The following is an 18,235-nucleotide window of genomic DNA, read 5'->3' on the forward strand; positions in this document are numbered from 1 at the left end:
TGGCGACAGCTGTTCTAGACTTGGAAATGGCTCACAGCTGTCAGGCGTGTATGATCACAGTGGCTTCCATTTGCTGAAGGCAGCAAAGAGAGAACATTGTCTTGTCTCCGTTTTATTGTCTGCATGTAGACACACATAATATTATTTCTAGGTACCAATAGAAACAAAACGGCCAGCCCTAACAAGCGGGTACAAAGGGCCTAATTCAGACCTGATTGCAGCAGCAAAATTTTTCTCTAATGGGCAAAACCATGTGCACTGCAATTGTGGCAGATATAACATGTACAGAGAGAGTTAGATTTGGGTGGGTTATTTTATTTCTGTGCAGGGTAAATACTGGCTACTTTATTTTTACACTGAAATTTAGATTTCAGATTGAACACACTCCACCCGTATCTAACTCTCACTGTACTTGTTGCATCTGCCCCCCTGCAGTGCACATGGTTTTGCCCACTAAAGAACAATTTTGCTGTTGCCATCAGGTCTGAATTAGGCCCAAAATTAGGAACAAGTCATGTGCCCCAAGTACCTTGAGAAAAGACTGTGGGGCTATGACTTCCATGTCTACATGTTCTAAAAGTCATATAAGTGTATTAAAAAACAACTATTATATAATTTATCTGAGACTTAATAAACAAGCATAACTGGATACTACAAAAAGTTCAAAAGTGCGCAGTTCTCCCGGCTAGCGGAAACATTCTGCACTCAAACATTTTCCGAGACACATTATTGGCTAAAATAAAATGTAAATGTGTGTACATGTAATAGTTTATGTCTTGGGGAGTTATTATATCTTGTTGTCTGATGGGTCACTGCTGCTAAGCTGTATATAATATGGTAGTTAGAATTTAAGCAAAGCATATGTTCATTTGTCTTTTCAATACATATACAGCAAAACATGATTCTGTATAACGAAAAAAAATTCAATTTCTCTGCATGTCTGCAAATATTATTAAAAGTGGTAACTGTAACAGTACTTACATAGTTATAGTTGCAGTTACAGTTAAAATATGTTTTAATTTTAATAAAATACTTAGTATGATGAGACATTGAGGGCCAACTGTAATAGAGTGAGAGTTTCAAATAGAGAGATTTGGTAAGGTTTTGCAGTTGTTTTTTTAAAGTGGCAATCATTTACACAGCAAGATCAAACAGGTTTTGCAGTGTAAATGATTGCCACTTTAAAAAAAAAAAACCTGAAAAACCTTACCAAATCTCTCACTTTCTGAAACTGTCACTCTATTACATTTGGCCCTGTGTCTCATTCCAAGATGGACGAGGTTTACCCAGCAGCTGATGGAATACGCAGCATCAGATCGTATTCGTGACCACCGGACATCTGGGTGGCTGGACGTTCTAAGCTTCTGGGGCCGGTGACCATCGGTTTGTATACATCACTGAATTAGCCAAATTGGCCCATATAATTCTGGCAATTTAGCCCCTAGATTTAACGCAGGAATAATTTAAAAGGTAAAACCAGATTTAAATCTAGTCTTGCAAATGTTTCGAAAATGTTCTCAGGGGTCTCTGGGCTGTGACTGGGAAGTGGCTAGGTGGATGCACGGAGATGGTCCTTTTTATTGGCAGGTTATGAAACGGTAGCGGGTATGTCTCTGATAGGGCTAGCGTACAGAGATGAAGAATCGTTCACATTGGGGCAGGGTCACCTTAACGTATAGGCACACTGGTCAGCTGCCCAGGACCCCACAGTTCTAGGGGCCTCCAAGCAGGAATGGGCTGGGTTTGGGGGCATTTGACCCCCACCCTCCCCTCTACCCCGCCCCAGGCTTCTCTGGAGGCAGGAAGAGAACACTGCCTGGCTGCTCTGATTGTGAATTACACACAATCAAAGCAGCCAGGCAGCATTCTGTATGGGTTGGGTTTGTTTTGCCGGCGGTCGGATCCCGGAGGTCAGCATACCGACCCCAGGATACCGACCACCAGAATGCCAGCAAGGGGGAGTGCAACAGAGCCCCTTGCGGGCTCAATGCTCTCGCCAAAGGTTCTATTCTCACTCTATGGGTGTCGTGGACAACCACGAGTGCAAATAGTCCCTGTGTGTCGGCATTGGCCATGATCGGGATATCGGCACCGGCATCCTGACCGCCGGGATCCCGACCGATGGTTATGCGACCGCACCCCTTCTATACCTGCCTTCCAGCCTGCAGCCAGACAGTGAATGGCTGTCAGCATGCTGATTGGTGGATGGCTGTAGCTATCCACCAATCAGAGTTCTGACAACCATTCACTGTATTGAAACATGTGGAGGGACTGAGGAGTAAGTCAGGATTTTCTTTTTTTATTTATTCCTGTGAAAGGGTGTGTAGGGGCCCCATGACATTGCTTAGCTCAGGGCCTACAATGCTAATACGGAACTGCATAGGAGGCCATAGGGCTGGAGCAAGTTTCAGTCTAAAGAAACACCAATTAGTATTAGAGAATCTCAGCCCTTGCACATTCAGACACACAGTGGAAGGGCTTTTACTAGCATTAACATAGAGTCACATACACAAAAACACAGTAAATCTGGCGCAGCAACGTGCATCTTAGCAAGTACCAGACAAAGGCAAAAGAATCTTATGCAATGAATATCAGGCAGACTTTTGTAGAGCAAAACGTACGTTGCTGCAAAAAATTGGGCATGGCTAAAAACTTGTGAGCATGGTTTGTCTAATGTGAGATTGTACATAGATAATGTAATTATGCGCAATGCAGACACAACATCTCTGGTGTTCTACAATAAAATTATGGTAGCAATATAATGAATATGCATGATCTTCGATGGCAATAAAATTCAGAATGCAGATTTCTGGTGGCTATAATACATCCTAACCCTCTAGTATCTATGCACTGCACAGCAGATCCCCATATCTCTGGTGACCATTATTATTATTACATTTTATTTATAAGGCGTCACAAGTGTTTTGCAGCGCCATACAAAGGACAGTACAGGGAGACAAAACTTAGCAATACAGTAAATAAATCACAAAAATAGAGTATAGGTAACAAAGAGCACCACAATTCTCAAACATAATACAGCTAAGACCATATAGTACAAACTCTGGGGCAGCAATGCAAGTTCTCAGGTGGCAATAAATGATGGACCCCACATCTTTGCTGCTACAAGTTGAGTATCCCTTATCCAAAATGCTTGTGACCAGAAGTATTTTGGATATTGGATTTTTCCGTATTTTGGAATAATTGCATACCATAATGAGATATCATGGCGATGGGACCCAAGTCTAAGCACAGAATGCATTTATGTTTCACATACACCTTATACACACAGCCTGAAGGTAATTTAATACAATATTTTTCATAAATTTGTATATTAAACAAAGTGTGTTTACATTCACACAATTAATTTATGTTTCATATACACCTTATACACAAAACCTGAAGGTCATTTAATACAATATTTTTAATAACTTTGTGTATTGTACATTAAGCCATCAGAAAACAAAGGTTTCACCTTCTCACTCTCACTCAAAAAATTCTGTATTTCGGAATATTCCATATTTCAGAATATTTGGATATGGGATACTCAACCTGTAATATAATGCAGACCACAGGTCTCTGATGGCAATGTAATCACTACAATGTGGACCTTCCAAATTTCTGGTTAGAATGCAGTGAATACTACAGCTCTGGTGTATCCAAAAAAAAACAACTGCTCTGGCTGTCAGAGCAGAGCAGGGGTAGTAGAACCAGAGGGAAGCCTGCACAACACCATCTGAAAATGGCATTATTATCACAAGGCTCCCTCCGTAGTTGTTTTTACAATTTATTTTAGTACATTTGAGCAGATCACATTTCCCAATTCAAGTGTGGGAAAATGCAATATGATTCATGTGATGCTAAAATAATGTGAAAAGGTTGTGAATATGCCTGTTCTCACGTTATTTTAGTAAAAACAATTTTGATAAATATGCCTGTATGGGCCTGAGGTGAAAGTAAAGCAAAAAAGAGCAAGCAACTTTGCACCTTGGCAAAACCATTTTACACTGCGGGGGGGGATTAAAATGTACAGACAGATTTATATGAGGGAGGGGCGTGTCCAAACTCAAATTTAAATTGCTGTGTAAAATTAACCCTGCCCAGTATTTGTGGGCTACTTGCAAAATCTCAATGTATAATTTTATTACCCGTACATTGCATCATGGTTTGTACAGGGACAGTTACAGCACTTGCTCTATTTTGCTTTACTTCCAAGTTAAAATATATTAGTTTTCTGCTCATGATCGGTCAGCTTTCCAATGTAGCAGATTTATTCTTTATATATGTGGCTATTACAAAGCAAGTAACTCAAGTCAATACATAAATAAATTAACAGATAAATAGATAGAAGACAATAAAAGAAAATACAAACTAAATAAAACAATACTATTTAGCACTGACAATGATACCATTATTATATATATATAATAAATAAAAGTACTGTATGCATCACACATGTATCCTTCATATACTGTGTATTGTTTTATTACTTACTTGAGTATTACACAGCCTGTCCCAATGGAAGGCGCTGTCCAGAAAACTTGTATCCGCGTCCTTCGCCGTGGGGTACTTTCTGTGACAGCTACGGGGCAGTTGCTCAAAAACTGGGTGTCTTCATCGTCTATTATCTGTAAATTAAAATTCATGGTTTATTACATACTGACGCTGAACTTTTTAGCAGTGATGATCACTAGTGAATAATGAACAGTCTAACACAAGTCAAGCATTGGAAAGCGTACTACTGTATGCACTATGGCCCTCATTCCGAGTTGATCGCTCGCTGCCGATTTTCGCAGCGGAGCGATCAGGTAAAAAAAGGCAAAACTACGCATGCATACGGGCCGCAGGGCGCTCGCGCGACGTACTTTCAAACAAAAATATGCAGTTTTACACAAGGTATAGCGACTCTTTTTCGTTGCTCTGCTGATGGTGAGTGATTGACAGGAAGTGGGTGTTTCTGGGAGGTAACTGGCCGTTTTCCGGGAGTGTGCTAAAAAACGCAGGTGTGTCAGGTGAAAACACAGGAGTGCCTGGGGAAACGGGGGAGTGGCTGGTCGAACGCAGGGCGTGTTTGTGACGTCAAAGCAGGAACTAAACAGACTGAAGTGATCGCAAGGAACGAGTAGGTCTGCAGCTACTCTGAAACTGCTTGAAAAAATGTCAGCACTATTCTGCTAACCTTTCGTTCGCACTTCTGCTAAGCTAAGATACACTCCCAGAGAGCGGCGGCTTAGCGTTTGCACTGCTGCTAAAAGCAGCTAGCAAGCTAACAACTCGGAATGAGGGCCTCTGTGCATTAATATTTCAATATTGTTACAGACATTGTTTATATACAGCCTGTTCTATCAGTGGCTGCTGGTAGATCACAGGAATTGGTGTTCAGCAACAGATACATATCTACAGTTTCAAGAGCCCTGTGCTACGGGTGTGGATCGTAGGGTCGACAGTAACTAGGTCGACAATCATGTTGACCACTATTGGTTGACAGTGACTAGGTCTACACCTGATATAGGTTGACACGGTCATTAAGTTGACATGGAAAAGGTCAACATGGAAAAAGGTCAACATAAGCTTTTTATTTTGATGTCGTTTTCTTCGTAAAGTGACCCGGAAACCCCAATTAGTGCACCATATTTGCTCATAATGCTTCGGGCAAAGTTACTATTCCCAATCGTAGCCCAATTGGATCGTAAAGTATAAAAAAAAGTATGAAAAAGTTCACAAAATGGAAAAAAAATTGAAAAACTCATATTGACCTTTTCATGTGTCGACCTTTGCCATGTCGACCCAGTGACCACGTCAACCTATTGACCATGTCGACCTACCAATAGTGGTTGACCTAATGAGTGTCAACCTAAGTGCTGTCAACTCACGTCTGTCTATAACCAGTTACTAAACATTATACAACTTATTTTACTCTGACTTGACCCCAACTTGTTACTTTATCAGTAATAAAGGTACAGAAATAAGACGGCCTGCATTTGTCTCCCCTCGGACCTGTTTTTGATAAGGGACATCAAAGTGACTAATTCACCAAGTGACTCCATTCAGTAGGGTAACACAGGATAAGCCACATGAACCTTTGAAACAAGTGTAAGGTTTTAAACAAGAGGTAATGGATAAATAATGAAGAACCAACCCAATCATTTTAAATGCTGGATCCCTTATGCCGTCAACTTCCGTTTAGTATAGTATATAGGTCTATTCTCCTGGAATGTCAGAGAGACTCGCACATTTCACTGCGCTCCCCTGCATTCCCCTTAGAGCAGCCCACCATCGCAGACTCCTCCCATTTCCAGTGAAGTGGGCAGAATGGGTTGTGATGATGATGTGCTTAGTGGTTAATGGCATCACTAAGCTCAGCCTAAAACACCAACACATTGGACCTTCTCCAAGTTCTCCCAGAGGGGAACAGGACACAGCAGATAAGTATGAGCATATTCTGCATCTCCTTTGATGCAGTAAATAGGTCGCACCTGCCGGTGAGCTGATCACAGCTCAGTTCAATCTTCTGGAGCACCCAGCCCATCTAGCCCCCATCAGTATAGGTCTATACAGCTGTATTGGATGAACTGCAATAATAGAAGGTGTGCTTCAGCACAGTTACAGATAAAAGAAACTAATCACAAATCAGCTCCCAGATTCACGAAAATGCAGCTAGTCCAAATACTTGTGGGATATTTTAAATATAGGCATTAGCTAGGATCACTGGTGTGCTTACTTGGGTTTGGCGCAGAGATGTACATGGAAGTGCGGCATCAGAACTCTCACAGATTAAAGAAACCTATCTGAGGCACAATTGGGGTCACAAGGGTTGCGCATTGCAAAAGTCAGTCTTGTATTTTATGGCATTGGGAAAGTATAAGAAATCTGAAATATAATGAAAGGAAGTGATGATGCGAATGTATGATGGCGGGCATTTCTGAAGTCTGAGATGTCTAAACATTAGGACAATGTCTTACCTACATTTATCTCATGATGTGCACATCTCTTCTTATTTCTAAACTCTGCAAAGTGCAGTGGGCCCAGCACGGACTGCTGTCTTGGAGGTGTTCAACAGCATTGACATTTATATGTAATAATGTAAATTTTTAAGCAAAAAGATTTTGTCTATTACCCCTTCAGATATAAACCCGGGCTTTAAACCAGCTCGGACCCTGGACACAAAGCACAGGTTGAAGCCGGGGGTTTCAGTACTTACCCTCCCCATTCAAACCTGGGTGATGGACCTGGGTTATTCCAGGGGCGTCACCCTTTACACCGGACCCGAGTCTTCCAGTGACCCGGGTCTTCTGTCTTGCAGTGGAAGCTTGGAGATGATGTAATCTACAAGCACTACTGTGGCCACCAAGACCTGGGTCATACCTTTCAAGTATAAGCTGGGGGCACTGATCCACTTGCAAGTCCCAGGAATAACACTGGGCAACCCAGGTCTGACCCTTATAGACATAAGCCGGACCTGGGTCCACTCATCTTGCTCTGGTAAATTCCAGTTTTTTTGCATATGTCTGAAAGTTGTATATGTGGCTATTCATATATTACGTCAAAATGAATTGCTGGATCAGACTGTCTGAGGCATACTTACAGTAACTAAATATTCAAGATGAAGTCCAGGGATCAGGGTCGTAAATTGCCTGGTTGGGAGGCATGAGGACTGTGGTGTCATGAATGACATCATCGGCTATCCAACCCAACAATTTGTGGCATTACACTACATCGTTCACAGACATATCAGATTGTACCTGCAGCACAGATGAAACTGATATGCCAAGCAAATATACTAGTACCTGTGTGTATGGCTGACTCACCGACAGCTCAATATATCAGCCGCCGAATCAACTGAATATGGCGTCACAAATGGCATATTCATATCGTCTGCTGGCCAGACATATCAGATTGGTAAGTGTGTATGCACAAGATCATTTGTGCATAAACCTTACCAAACAATAGACTGGTCGGCGGATCAACTGGATGGCCAATCCATTGGCTAAGTGTGTACCCAACCTAACAGCCGGTATTAAAGATACCAGCTGTCGGGATCCCAGCAGTCGGAATACTGATGCTGAAATCCCGACACCCGTAATAACACTGATACTGGAGCCCCGTATAGGTCATCATCCCAACGCCAAAATCCCGACAGCCAGAATCCTAAAGGTAAGTATAACCGGGAGGGTTTGGCTGCAGGTGGGGGAGGGTGTGTTTAGGTGCCTCCCAGGTGAGTTAGGATTAGACTGCTCGAGGGGGAAGAAAGGTTAGGTGTAGGCACTAAGTGCGGAGGGTTAGGCTGCGGAACTGTGGTGGGTGGGTTAGATTTAGGCAGTAAGGGGGAGGTTAGGGTTAGGCTGCGGTAAGGGAGGGTTAGGGTTAGGCTGTGGAATGGTGGTGGGTGGGTTAGGTTTAGGCACTAAGGGGAAGGTTAGGGTTAGGCTGCGGTAAGGGAGGGTTAGGGTTAGGCTGCGGAATGGGGGTGGGTGGGTTAGGTTTAGGCACTAAGGGGAAGGTTAGGGTTAGGCTGCAGTAAGGGATGGTTAGGGTTAGGTTGCGGAACTGGGGTGGGTGGGTTAGGTTTAGGCAGTAAGGGGGAGGTTAGGGTTAGGCTGCGGTAAGGGAGGGTTAGGGTTAGGCTGTGGAATGGTGGTGGGTGGGTTAGGTTTAGGCACTAAGGGGAAGGTTAGGGTTAGGCTGCGGTAAGGGAGGGTTAGGGTTAGGCTGCAGAATGGGGGTGGGTGGGTTAGGTTTAGGCACTAAGGGGAAGGTTAGGGTTAGGCTGCAGTAAGGGAGGGTTAGGGTTAGGCTGCGGAACTGGGGTGGGTGGGTTAGGTTTAGGCAGTATGGGGGAGGTTAGGGTTAGGCTGCGGTAAGGGAGGGTTAGGGTTAGGCTGTGGAATGGTGGTGGGTGGGTTAGGTTTAGGCACTAAGGGGAAGGTTAGGGTTAGGCTGCGGTAAGGGAGGGTTAGGGTTAGGCTGCGGAATGGGGGTGGGTGGGTTAGGTTTAGGCACTAAGGCAGGCATGTCCAAACTGCGGCCCTCCAGCTGTTGTGAAACTACATATCCCAGCATGCCCTGACACAGATTTGCTGTCAGAGAATGCTAAAGCTATGTCAGGGCATGCTGGGATGTGTAGTTTCTCAACAGCTGGAGGGCCACAGTTTGGACATGCCTGCACTAAGGGGAAGGTTAGGGTTAGGCTGCAGTAAGGGATGGTTAGGGTTAGGCTGTGGAACTGGGGTGGGTGGGTTAGGTTTAGGCAGTAAGGGGGAGGTTAGGGTTAGGCTGCGGTAAGGGAGGGTTAGGGTTAGGCTGTGGAATGGTGGTGGGTGGGTTAGGTTTAGGCACTAAGGGGGAGGTTAGGGTTAGGCTGCGGTAAGGGAGGGCTAGGGGGTAGAGGGGGGCTTAGAATACTTACCTCGCCCATGTCGGGATCGCGACCATCGTGATGCCGGTGTTGGTATTGTGACCGCCACCATCCCGTCCGCTGGTCATGCATACAGATCCCTTGCAGTGCTGGGGGTGTATGTGTGATGTGTGTGCAGTGAACATATACTGTATATGTTTTCCCCAAATTTGTGTGGCCTCTGATAAATATTGTCCTGCTGTGTGTTAATGAAATTAGTTTGCAATCTCAACTGAGACAGGGACTGACAGGTCTGGAAAATTATCCGATTGCAGAGAATAATAATGTGCCATATAAATATAAGATAATAATAATGGCAGAATTCCATCACCTAACTGTGCCGTCATCATTGTTAGAAGAAACATATTTATGCAACATAAAATCTGTATTTTTAAGAATGCTGTCAGTATGTCAGTTTACGGGATGACATTCTGATGGGCCAATTCTATGGATTTATCTTTAGAATTATCATTTTGGAAATGTGTCTCAATTCTTGAACATATGGATCACAACACAGGAGAGAACATAGCTGTTTTCTTCTCGTTCCCAGACAATAATTTATGTACATTGAAAACAATGACTCTATAATTAGATATTTACTTGTATGCGGCAGATGTCTTCTATAAGAACTACTTTACATCTGCTTTCTGCAATGCAATCAAAAGAAGCAATATTCAGTTACGCAATCATTCGCTTAACCTATTATCTACCAATGCTGCCTTATGGAACCCATTTAATTGAAACTATTAATTACTTTCTATACTTTGATGTCACTGACCAAGGATACTACAGTGTAAGAAATTGGAGTTTATTAAAGCATGATAAGTAACTGCAGATCATAGCATTATGAAAGTAAATGTCTTGTTTTAACTGTTGTTAATGGTTCTGTATGGAAATTATTGCGCCCAGTGAAGTTCTGCAGAGACGTTAATATTTGAATCGTTCTATTGTACAGTATAGGTTTACCTTTAATATTTATAAACATTTAAGTCATAAATTAAATACAGAATGTGCATAGTTTTTAATAAACTGTACACAGGGTAATCTGTATGTAATAGTTCTGATATACTGAACAAACACAGAAAAGACATCACATAATTATAATGAATCTACCCAAAAATGGTGATAGGAGTGTTGGGCAATTCAGACTTCCAGACTTATTTCCAATCATATTTGCTAAATAACATTTCTATGATGGTCCGTAAAGATTTTTGTGTTGCCACACAAGTAACATCATTTTAAGATCTTTATCAATAGGAATTTCTCTTGAGCATACTCAGGCACTTTTTTGTGGAACTACAAGACCCAGCATTCTGTTGCATTCTGGAACACAACAGACGTAAAGCCATAGATTGTGTGAGCTTGTTCTAAACATGAGATTGTCACAGGTAATAATAATGATAATAATATAATAATAATAACAATCATGTTTTGTGAAATCATAGAGAAGGGCTAGTCAACATCTAGCTTTTGTTAAACTACAGATCCCAGCATGCTGTGCCAAAGATTAGTATGTCTGATTAGCAAAACTGTGGCAGGGCATGCGGGCATGTGCAGTTCTGCAACAGCAACTATACAGAACTACAGTATTTTATTACATGTGGTATTTCTGAGGATTGTTATTTATTTGTTATGATTTATTAACAGTTATTTATACAGCACACACATATTCCGCAGCGCTTTACAGAGAATATTTTGCCCATTCACATCCGTCCCTGCCCCAGTGGATCTTACAATCTATTCTAAGGGACTAATTCAGACCCTGTCGCAAGTGTGCGAAAATTGCTAAGAAGCAAAGGTACGCGTATGTGTAAGATCCTAAACTGCATTCTCTTCAGAACGCAGTTTAAGACCTGGTGGGGGCAGGAATGGGGCATCGCCGCCATGATTTGTGGGCGTTGATGCTCCGCTTAACGGGCGTGGTCTGGACAATTCAGGCGTGTATGGACCGTTGCTGGGGCGTGTTGTGGCGGCTGCGTGCAGCTGCGACTCAAAACATGGCAGGTAGTCATCTGCCTTCGCAGGCAGAGGACTATTCGAACCGTCTGCGGGGGGGGGGGCAGGACCCTGTGACTTGCCCTGTGCTGGCCATCCCCCCTCATGCCATGTCAGAGAAACTGATCGCACATCTACGATCAGGTCTGAATTACCCCTATACTCCCTACCACACATACACACTTGGGTTAATTTTTTTGTCAGGAGCCAATTAGCCTATCAGTATATTTTTGGATTGTGGGAGGAAACAAGAGCACCCGAAGGAACCCCTGCAAGCATAGGGAGAATATACAAACTCCACACAGTTAGGGCCGTGTAGAGAATCAAACCCACGACCTCAGTGCTGCGAGGCAGTAATGCTAACCTTTACACCATCCGTACTGTTTAATCGGGATGTACAATAAGACAGTAAAAAAACCATGACTCCATTTTCCGTAGATATACTTTGTAATGTAATATTTCGGTTGGGGCCGCGTTACCGGCGACCGAGATCCCAACCGCTGAATGCCAGCGGTGGGAGCGAGCGTAACGAAGCCCATTGCGGGCTTGTTGCACTCGCCACTCTGCAGGCTGGGTTTGCCACAGGTTCTATTCCCACTCTATGGGTGTCGTGGACACCCACTAGTGGGAATAGTCCCTGATAGTCGGCATGCTGACTGTCGGGATTTTCAGGGTTCGGGATGTAGTGGACGGTATTGTGACCGGTCACATAGCTACATCCCTAATATTTCCGTGTCTCTGGATAGCATGCTAAATACTGAATAAGAAGATTGCATGAAATGTTTATAGCTTTTCTACTAGTATGTAGTGATGTGCACCGGACATTTTTCGGGTTTTGTGTTTTGGTTTTGGATTCGGTTCCGCGGCCGTGTTTTGGATTCGGACGCGTTTTGGCAAAACCTCACCGAAATTTTTTTGTCGGATTCGGGTGTTTTTTTCAAAAAACCCTAAAAAACAGCTTAAATCATAGAATTTGGGGGTCATTTTGATCCCATAGTATTATTAACCTCAATAACCATAATTTCCACTCATTTCCAGTCTATTCTGAACACCTCACACCTCACAATATTATTTTTAGTCCTAAAATTTGCACCGAGGTTGCTGGATGGCTAAGCTAAGCGACACAAGTGGCCGACACAAACACCTGGCCCATCTAGGAGTGGCACTGCAGTGTCAGGCAGGATGGCACTTCAAAAAAATTGTCCCCAAACAGCACATGATGCAAAGAAAAAAAGAGGCGCACCAAGGTCGCTGTGTGACTAAGCTAAGCGACACAAGTGGCCGACACAAACACCTGGCCCATCTAGGAGTGGCACTGCAGTGTCAGACAGGATGGCACTTCAAAAAAATAGTGCCCAAACAGCACATGATGCAAAGAAAAAAAGAGGCGCACCAAGGTAGCTGTGTGACTAAGCTAAGTGACACAAGTGGCCGACACAAACACCTGGCCCATCCAGGAGTGGCACTGCAGTGTCAGACAGGATGGCACTTCAAAAAAATTGTCCCCAAACAGCACATGATGCAAAGTTAAATGAAAGAAAAAAAGAGGTGCAAGATGGAATTGTCCTTGGGCCCTCCCACCCACCCTTATGTTGTATAAACAGGACATGCACAATTTAACGAACCCATCATTTCAGCGACAGGGTCTGCCACATGACTGTGACTGAAATGACTGGTTGGTTTGGGCCCCCACCAAAAAAGAAGCAATCAATCTCTCCTTGCACAAACTGGCTCTACAGAGGCAAGATGTCCTCCTCATCATCATCCTCCGATTCCTCACCCCTTTCACTGTGTACATCCCCCTCCTCACAGATTATTAATTCGTCCTCACTGGAATCCACCATCTCAGATCCCTGTGTACTTTCTGGAGGCAATTGCTGGTGAATGTCTCCACGGAGGAATTGATTATAATTAATTTTGATGAACATCATCTTCTCCACATTTTCTGGAAGTAACCTCGTACGCCGATTGCTGACAAGGTGAGCGGCTGCACTAAACACTCTTTCGGAGTACACACTGGAGGGAGGGCAACTTAGGTAGAATAAAGCCAGTTTGTGCAAGGGCCTCCAAATCGTCTCTTTTTCCTGCCAGTATACGTACGGATTGTCTGACGTGCCTACTTGGATGCGGTCACTCATATAATCCTCCACCATTCTTTCAATGATGAGAGAATCATATGCAGTGACAGTAGACGACATGTCAGTAATCATTGGCAGGTCCTTCAGTCCGGACCAGATGTCAGCACTCGCTCCAGACTGCCCTGCATCACCGCCAGCGGGTGGGCTCGGAATTCTTAGCCTTTTCCTCGCACCCCCAGTTGCGGGAGAATGTGAAAGAGGAGATGTTGACTGGTCACGTTCCGCTTGACTTGACAATTTTCTCACCAGCAGGTCTTTGAACCTCTGCAGACTTGTGTCTGCCGGAAAGAGAGATCCAACGTAGGTTTTAAATCTAGGATCGAGCACGGTGGCCAAAATGTAGTGCTCTGATTTCAACAGATTGACCACTAGAGATGAGCGGGTTCGGTTCCTCGGAATCCGAACCCGCCCGAACTTCATGTTTTTTTACACGGGTCCGAGCGACTCGGATCTTCCCGCCTTGCTCGGTTAACCCGAGCGCGCCCGAACGTCATCATCACGCTGTCGGATTCTCGCGAGGCTCGGATTCTATCGCGAGACTCGGATTCTATATAAGGAGCCGCGCGTCGCCGCCATTTTTCACACGTGCATTGAGATTCATAGGGAGAGGACGTGGCTGGCGTCCTCTCCGTTTATAGAGATTCGAGAAGCACAGTAGTAATTTGGGGAGCATTAGGAGGAGTACTACTACTACTAGTACTTGCTGAAGTGATAGAGAGAGATAGTGTGACTGTATTATCTGACTTGTGGGGGAGACACTGACAGTGGGGAGCAGTTAGAGTCTGAGAGCAGGACTCAGGAGTACATAATATAACGTACAGTGCACACTTTTGCTGCCAGAGTGCCAGCCACACTGCCATTGTTTGTGACCACACTGACCACCAGTATAATATATATTGTGATTGTCTGCTTAGGACTCAGGAGTACTACTTGCAAGTTGCTGATAGTGTGACCAGTGACCTGACCACCAGTTTAATAATCACCACCAGTTTATGAGTTTAATATATATTATATATATATATATAATTGTATATAATATATATATATAATATTGTATACCACCTAGCACCTACCCGTGTTTTTTTTTTTTTTCTTTCTTCTTTATACATACTACTATAGTAGCTTACTGTAGCAGTCTGCGGTGCTGCTGAGCTGACAGTGTCCAGCAGGTCCGTCATCAGTCATTACATAATAAATATATAATATATATACCTGTCCGGCTGCAGTACTAGTGATATTATATATACATATATATTGATTTCATCTCATTATCATCCAGTCTATATTATCAGCAGACACAGTACGTTAGTCCACGGCTGTAGCTACCTCTGTGTCGGCACTCGGCAGTCCATCCATAATTGTATACCACCTACCCGTGGTTGTTTTTTTTTTCTTTCTTCTTTATACATACTACTATAGTAGCTTACTGTAGCAGTCTGCGGTGCTGCTGAGCTGACAGTGTCCAGCAGGTCCGTCATCAGTCATTACATAATAAATATATAATATATATACCTGTCCGGCTGCAGTACTAGTGATATTATATATACATATATATTGATTTCATCTCATTATCATCCAGTCTATATTATCAGCAGACACAGTACGTTAGTCCACGGCTGTAGCTACCTCTGTGTCGGCACTCGGCAGTCCATCCATAATTGTATACCACCTACCCGTGGTTGTTTTTTTTTTCTTTCTTCTTTATACATACTACTATAGTAGCTTACTGTAGCAGTCTGCGGTGCTGCTGAGCTGACAGTGTCCAGCAGGTCCGTCATCAGTCATTACATAATAAATATATAATATATATACCTGTCCGGCTGCAGTACTAGTGATATTATATATACATATATATTGATTTCATCTCATTATCATCCAGTCTATATTATCAGCAGACACAGTACGTTAGTCCACGGCTGTAGCTACCTCTGTGTCGGCACTCGGCAGTCCATCCATAATTGTATACCACCTACCCGTGGTTGTTTTTTTTTTCTTTCTTCTTTATACATACTACTATAGTAGCTTACTGTAGCAGTCTGCGGTGCTGCTGAGCTGACAGTGTCCAGCAGGTCCGTCATCAGTCATTACATAATAAATATATAATATATACCTGTCCGGCTGCAGTACTAGTGATATTATATATACATATATATTGATTTCATCTCATTATCATCCAGTCTATATTATCAGCAGACACAGTACGTTAGTCCACGGCTGTAGCTACCTCTGTGTCGGCACTCGGCAGTCCATCCATAATTGTATACCACCTACCCGTGGTTGTTTTTTCTTTCTTTCTTCTTTATACATACTACTATAGTAGCTTACTGTAGCAGTCTGCGGTGCTGCTGAGCTGACAGTGTCCAGCAGGTCCGTCATCAGTCATTACATAATAAATATATAATATATACCTGTCCGGCTGCAGTACTAGTGATATTATATATACATATATATTGATTTCATCTCATTATCATCCAGTCTATATTATCAGCAGACACAGTACGTTAGTCCACGGCTGTAGCTACCTCTGTGTCGGCACTCGGCAGTCCATCCATAATTGTATACCACCTACCCGTGGTTGTTGTTTTTTTCTTTCTTCTTTATACATACTACTATAGTAGCTTACTGTAGCAGTCTGCGGTGCTGCTGAGCTGACAGTGTCCAGCAGGTCCGTCATCAGTCATTACATAATAAATATATATACCTGTCCGGCTGCAGTACTAGTGATATTATATATACATATATATTGATTTCATCTCATTATCATCCAGTCTATATTATCAGCAGACACAGTACGTTAGTCCACGGCTGTAGCTACCTCTGTGTCGGCACTCGGCAGTCCATCCATAATTGTATACCACCTACCCGTGGTTGTTGTTTTTTTCTTTCTTCTTTATACATACTACTATAGTAGCTTACTGTAGCAGTCTGCGGTGCTGCTGAGCTGACAGTGTCCAGCAGGTCCGTCATCAGTCATTACATAATAAATATATAATATATATACCTGTCCGGCTGCAGTACTAGTGATATTATATATACATATATATTGATTTCATCTCATTATCATCCAGTCTATATTATCAGCAGACACAGTACGTTAGTCCACGGCTGTAGCTACCTCTGTGTCGGCACTCGGCAGTCCATCCATAATTGTATACCACCTACCCGTGGTTGTTTTTTTTTTCTTTCTTCTTTATACATACTACTATAGTAGCTTACTGTAGCAGTCTGCGGTGCTGCTGAGCTGACAGTGTCCAGCAGGTCCGTCATCAGTCATTACATAATAAATATATATACCTGTCCGGCTGCAGTACTAGTGATATTATATATACATATATATTGATTTCATCTCATTATCATCCAGTCTATATTAGCAGCAGACACAGTACGGTAGTCCACGGCTGTAGCTACCTCTGTGTCGGCACTCGGCAGTCCATCCATAAGTATACTAGTATCCATCCATCTCCATTGTTTACCTGAGGTGCCTTTTAGTTGTGCCTATTAAAATATGGAGAACAAAAATGTTCAGGTTCCAAAATTAGGGAAAGATCAAGATCCACTTCCACCTCGTGCTGAAGCTGCTGCCACTAGTCATGGCCGAGACGATGAAATGCCAGCAACGTCGTCTGCCAAGGCCGATGCCCAATGTCATAGTACAGAGCATGAAAAATCCAAAACACCAAATATCAGTAAAAAAAGGACTCCAAAACCTAAAATAAAATTGTCGGAGGAGAAGCGTAAACTTGCCAATATGCCATTTACCACACGGAGTGGCAAGGAACGGCTGAGGCCCTGGCCTATGTTCATGGCTAGTGGTTCAGCTTCACATGAGGATGGAAGCACTCAGCCTCTCGCTAGAAAAATGAAAAGACTCAAGCTGGCAAAAGCACCGCAAAGAACTGTGCGTTCTTCGAAATCCCAAATCCACAAGGAGAGTCCAATTGTGTCGGTTGCGATGCCTGACCTTCCCAACACTGGACGTGAAGAGCATGCGCCTTCCACCATTTGCACGCCCCCTGCAAGTGCTGGAAGGAGCACCCGCAGTCCAGTTCCTGATAGTCAGATTGAAGATGTCAGTGTTGAAGTACACCAGGATGAGGAGGATATGGGTGTTGCTGGCGCTGGGGAGGAAATTGACCAGGAGGATTCTGATGGTGAGGTGGTTTGTTTAAGTCAGGCACCCGGGGAGACACCTGTTGTCCGTGGGAGGAATAGGGCCGTTGACATGCCTGGTGAAAATACAAAAAAATCAGCTCTTCGGTGTGGAAGTATTTCACCAGAAATGCGGACAACATTTGTCAAGCCGTGTGTTGCCTTTGTCAAGCTGTAATAAGTAGGGGTAAGGACGTTAACCACCTCGGAACATCCTCCCTTACACGTCACCTGCAGCGCATTCATAATAAGTCAGTGACTTATTATGAACTTTGGGCGACAGCGGAAGCAGTCCACTGACCAGTAAATCCCTTCCTCTTGTAACCAAGCTCACGCAAACCACCCCACCAACTCCCTCAGTGTCAATTTCCTCCTTCCCCAGGAATGCCAATAGTCCTGCAGGTCATGTCACTGGCAATTCTGACGAGTCCTCTCCTGCCTGGGATTCCTCCGATGCATCCTTGAGTGTAATGCCTACTGCTGCTGGCGCTGCTGTTGTTGCTGCTGGGAGTCGATCGTCATCCCAGAGGGGAAGTCGTAAGCCCACTTGTACTACTTCCAG

General features: G+C 43.6%; 1 protein-coding gene across 1 annotated transcript in view; it reads right to left on the minus strand.

Moving 5' to 3' along the window:
- Positions 1-18,235, minus strand: part of SPON1 (spondin 1) — a 683,924-nt gene that overhangs the window by 471,238 nt on the left and 194,451 nt on the right. The window contains exon 3 of the mRNA XM_063944511.1: positions 4,492-4,625. Coding sequence (XP_063800581.1) covers positions 4,492-4,625 — 134 coding nt within the window. The remainder of the gene's footprint in view (positions 1-4,491; positions 4,626-18,235) is intronic.

This window comes from Pseudophryne corroboree, chromosome 11, assembly GCF_028390025.1.
Source record: "Pseudophryne corroboree isolate aPseCor3 chromosome 11, aPseCor3.hap2, whole genome shotgun sequence".
NCBI lineage: Eukaryota > Metazoa > Chordata > Amphibia > Anura > Myobatrachidae > Pseudophryne > Pseudophryne corroboree.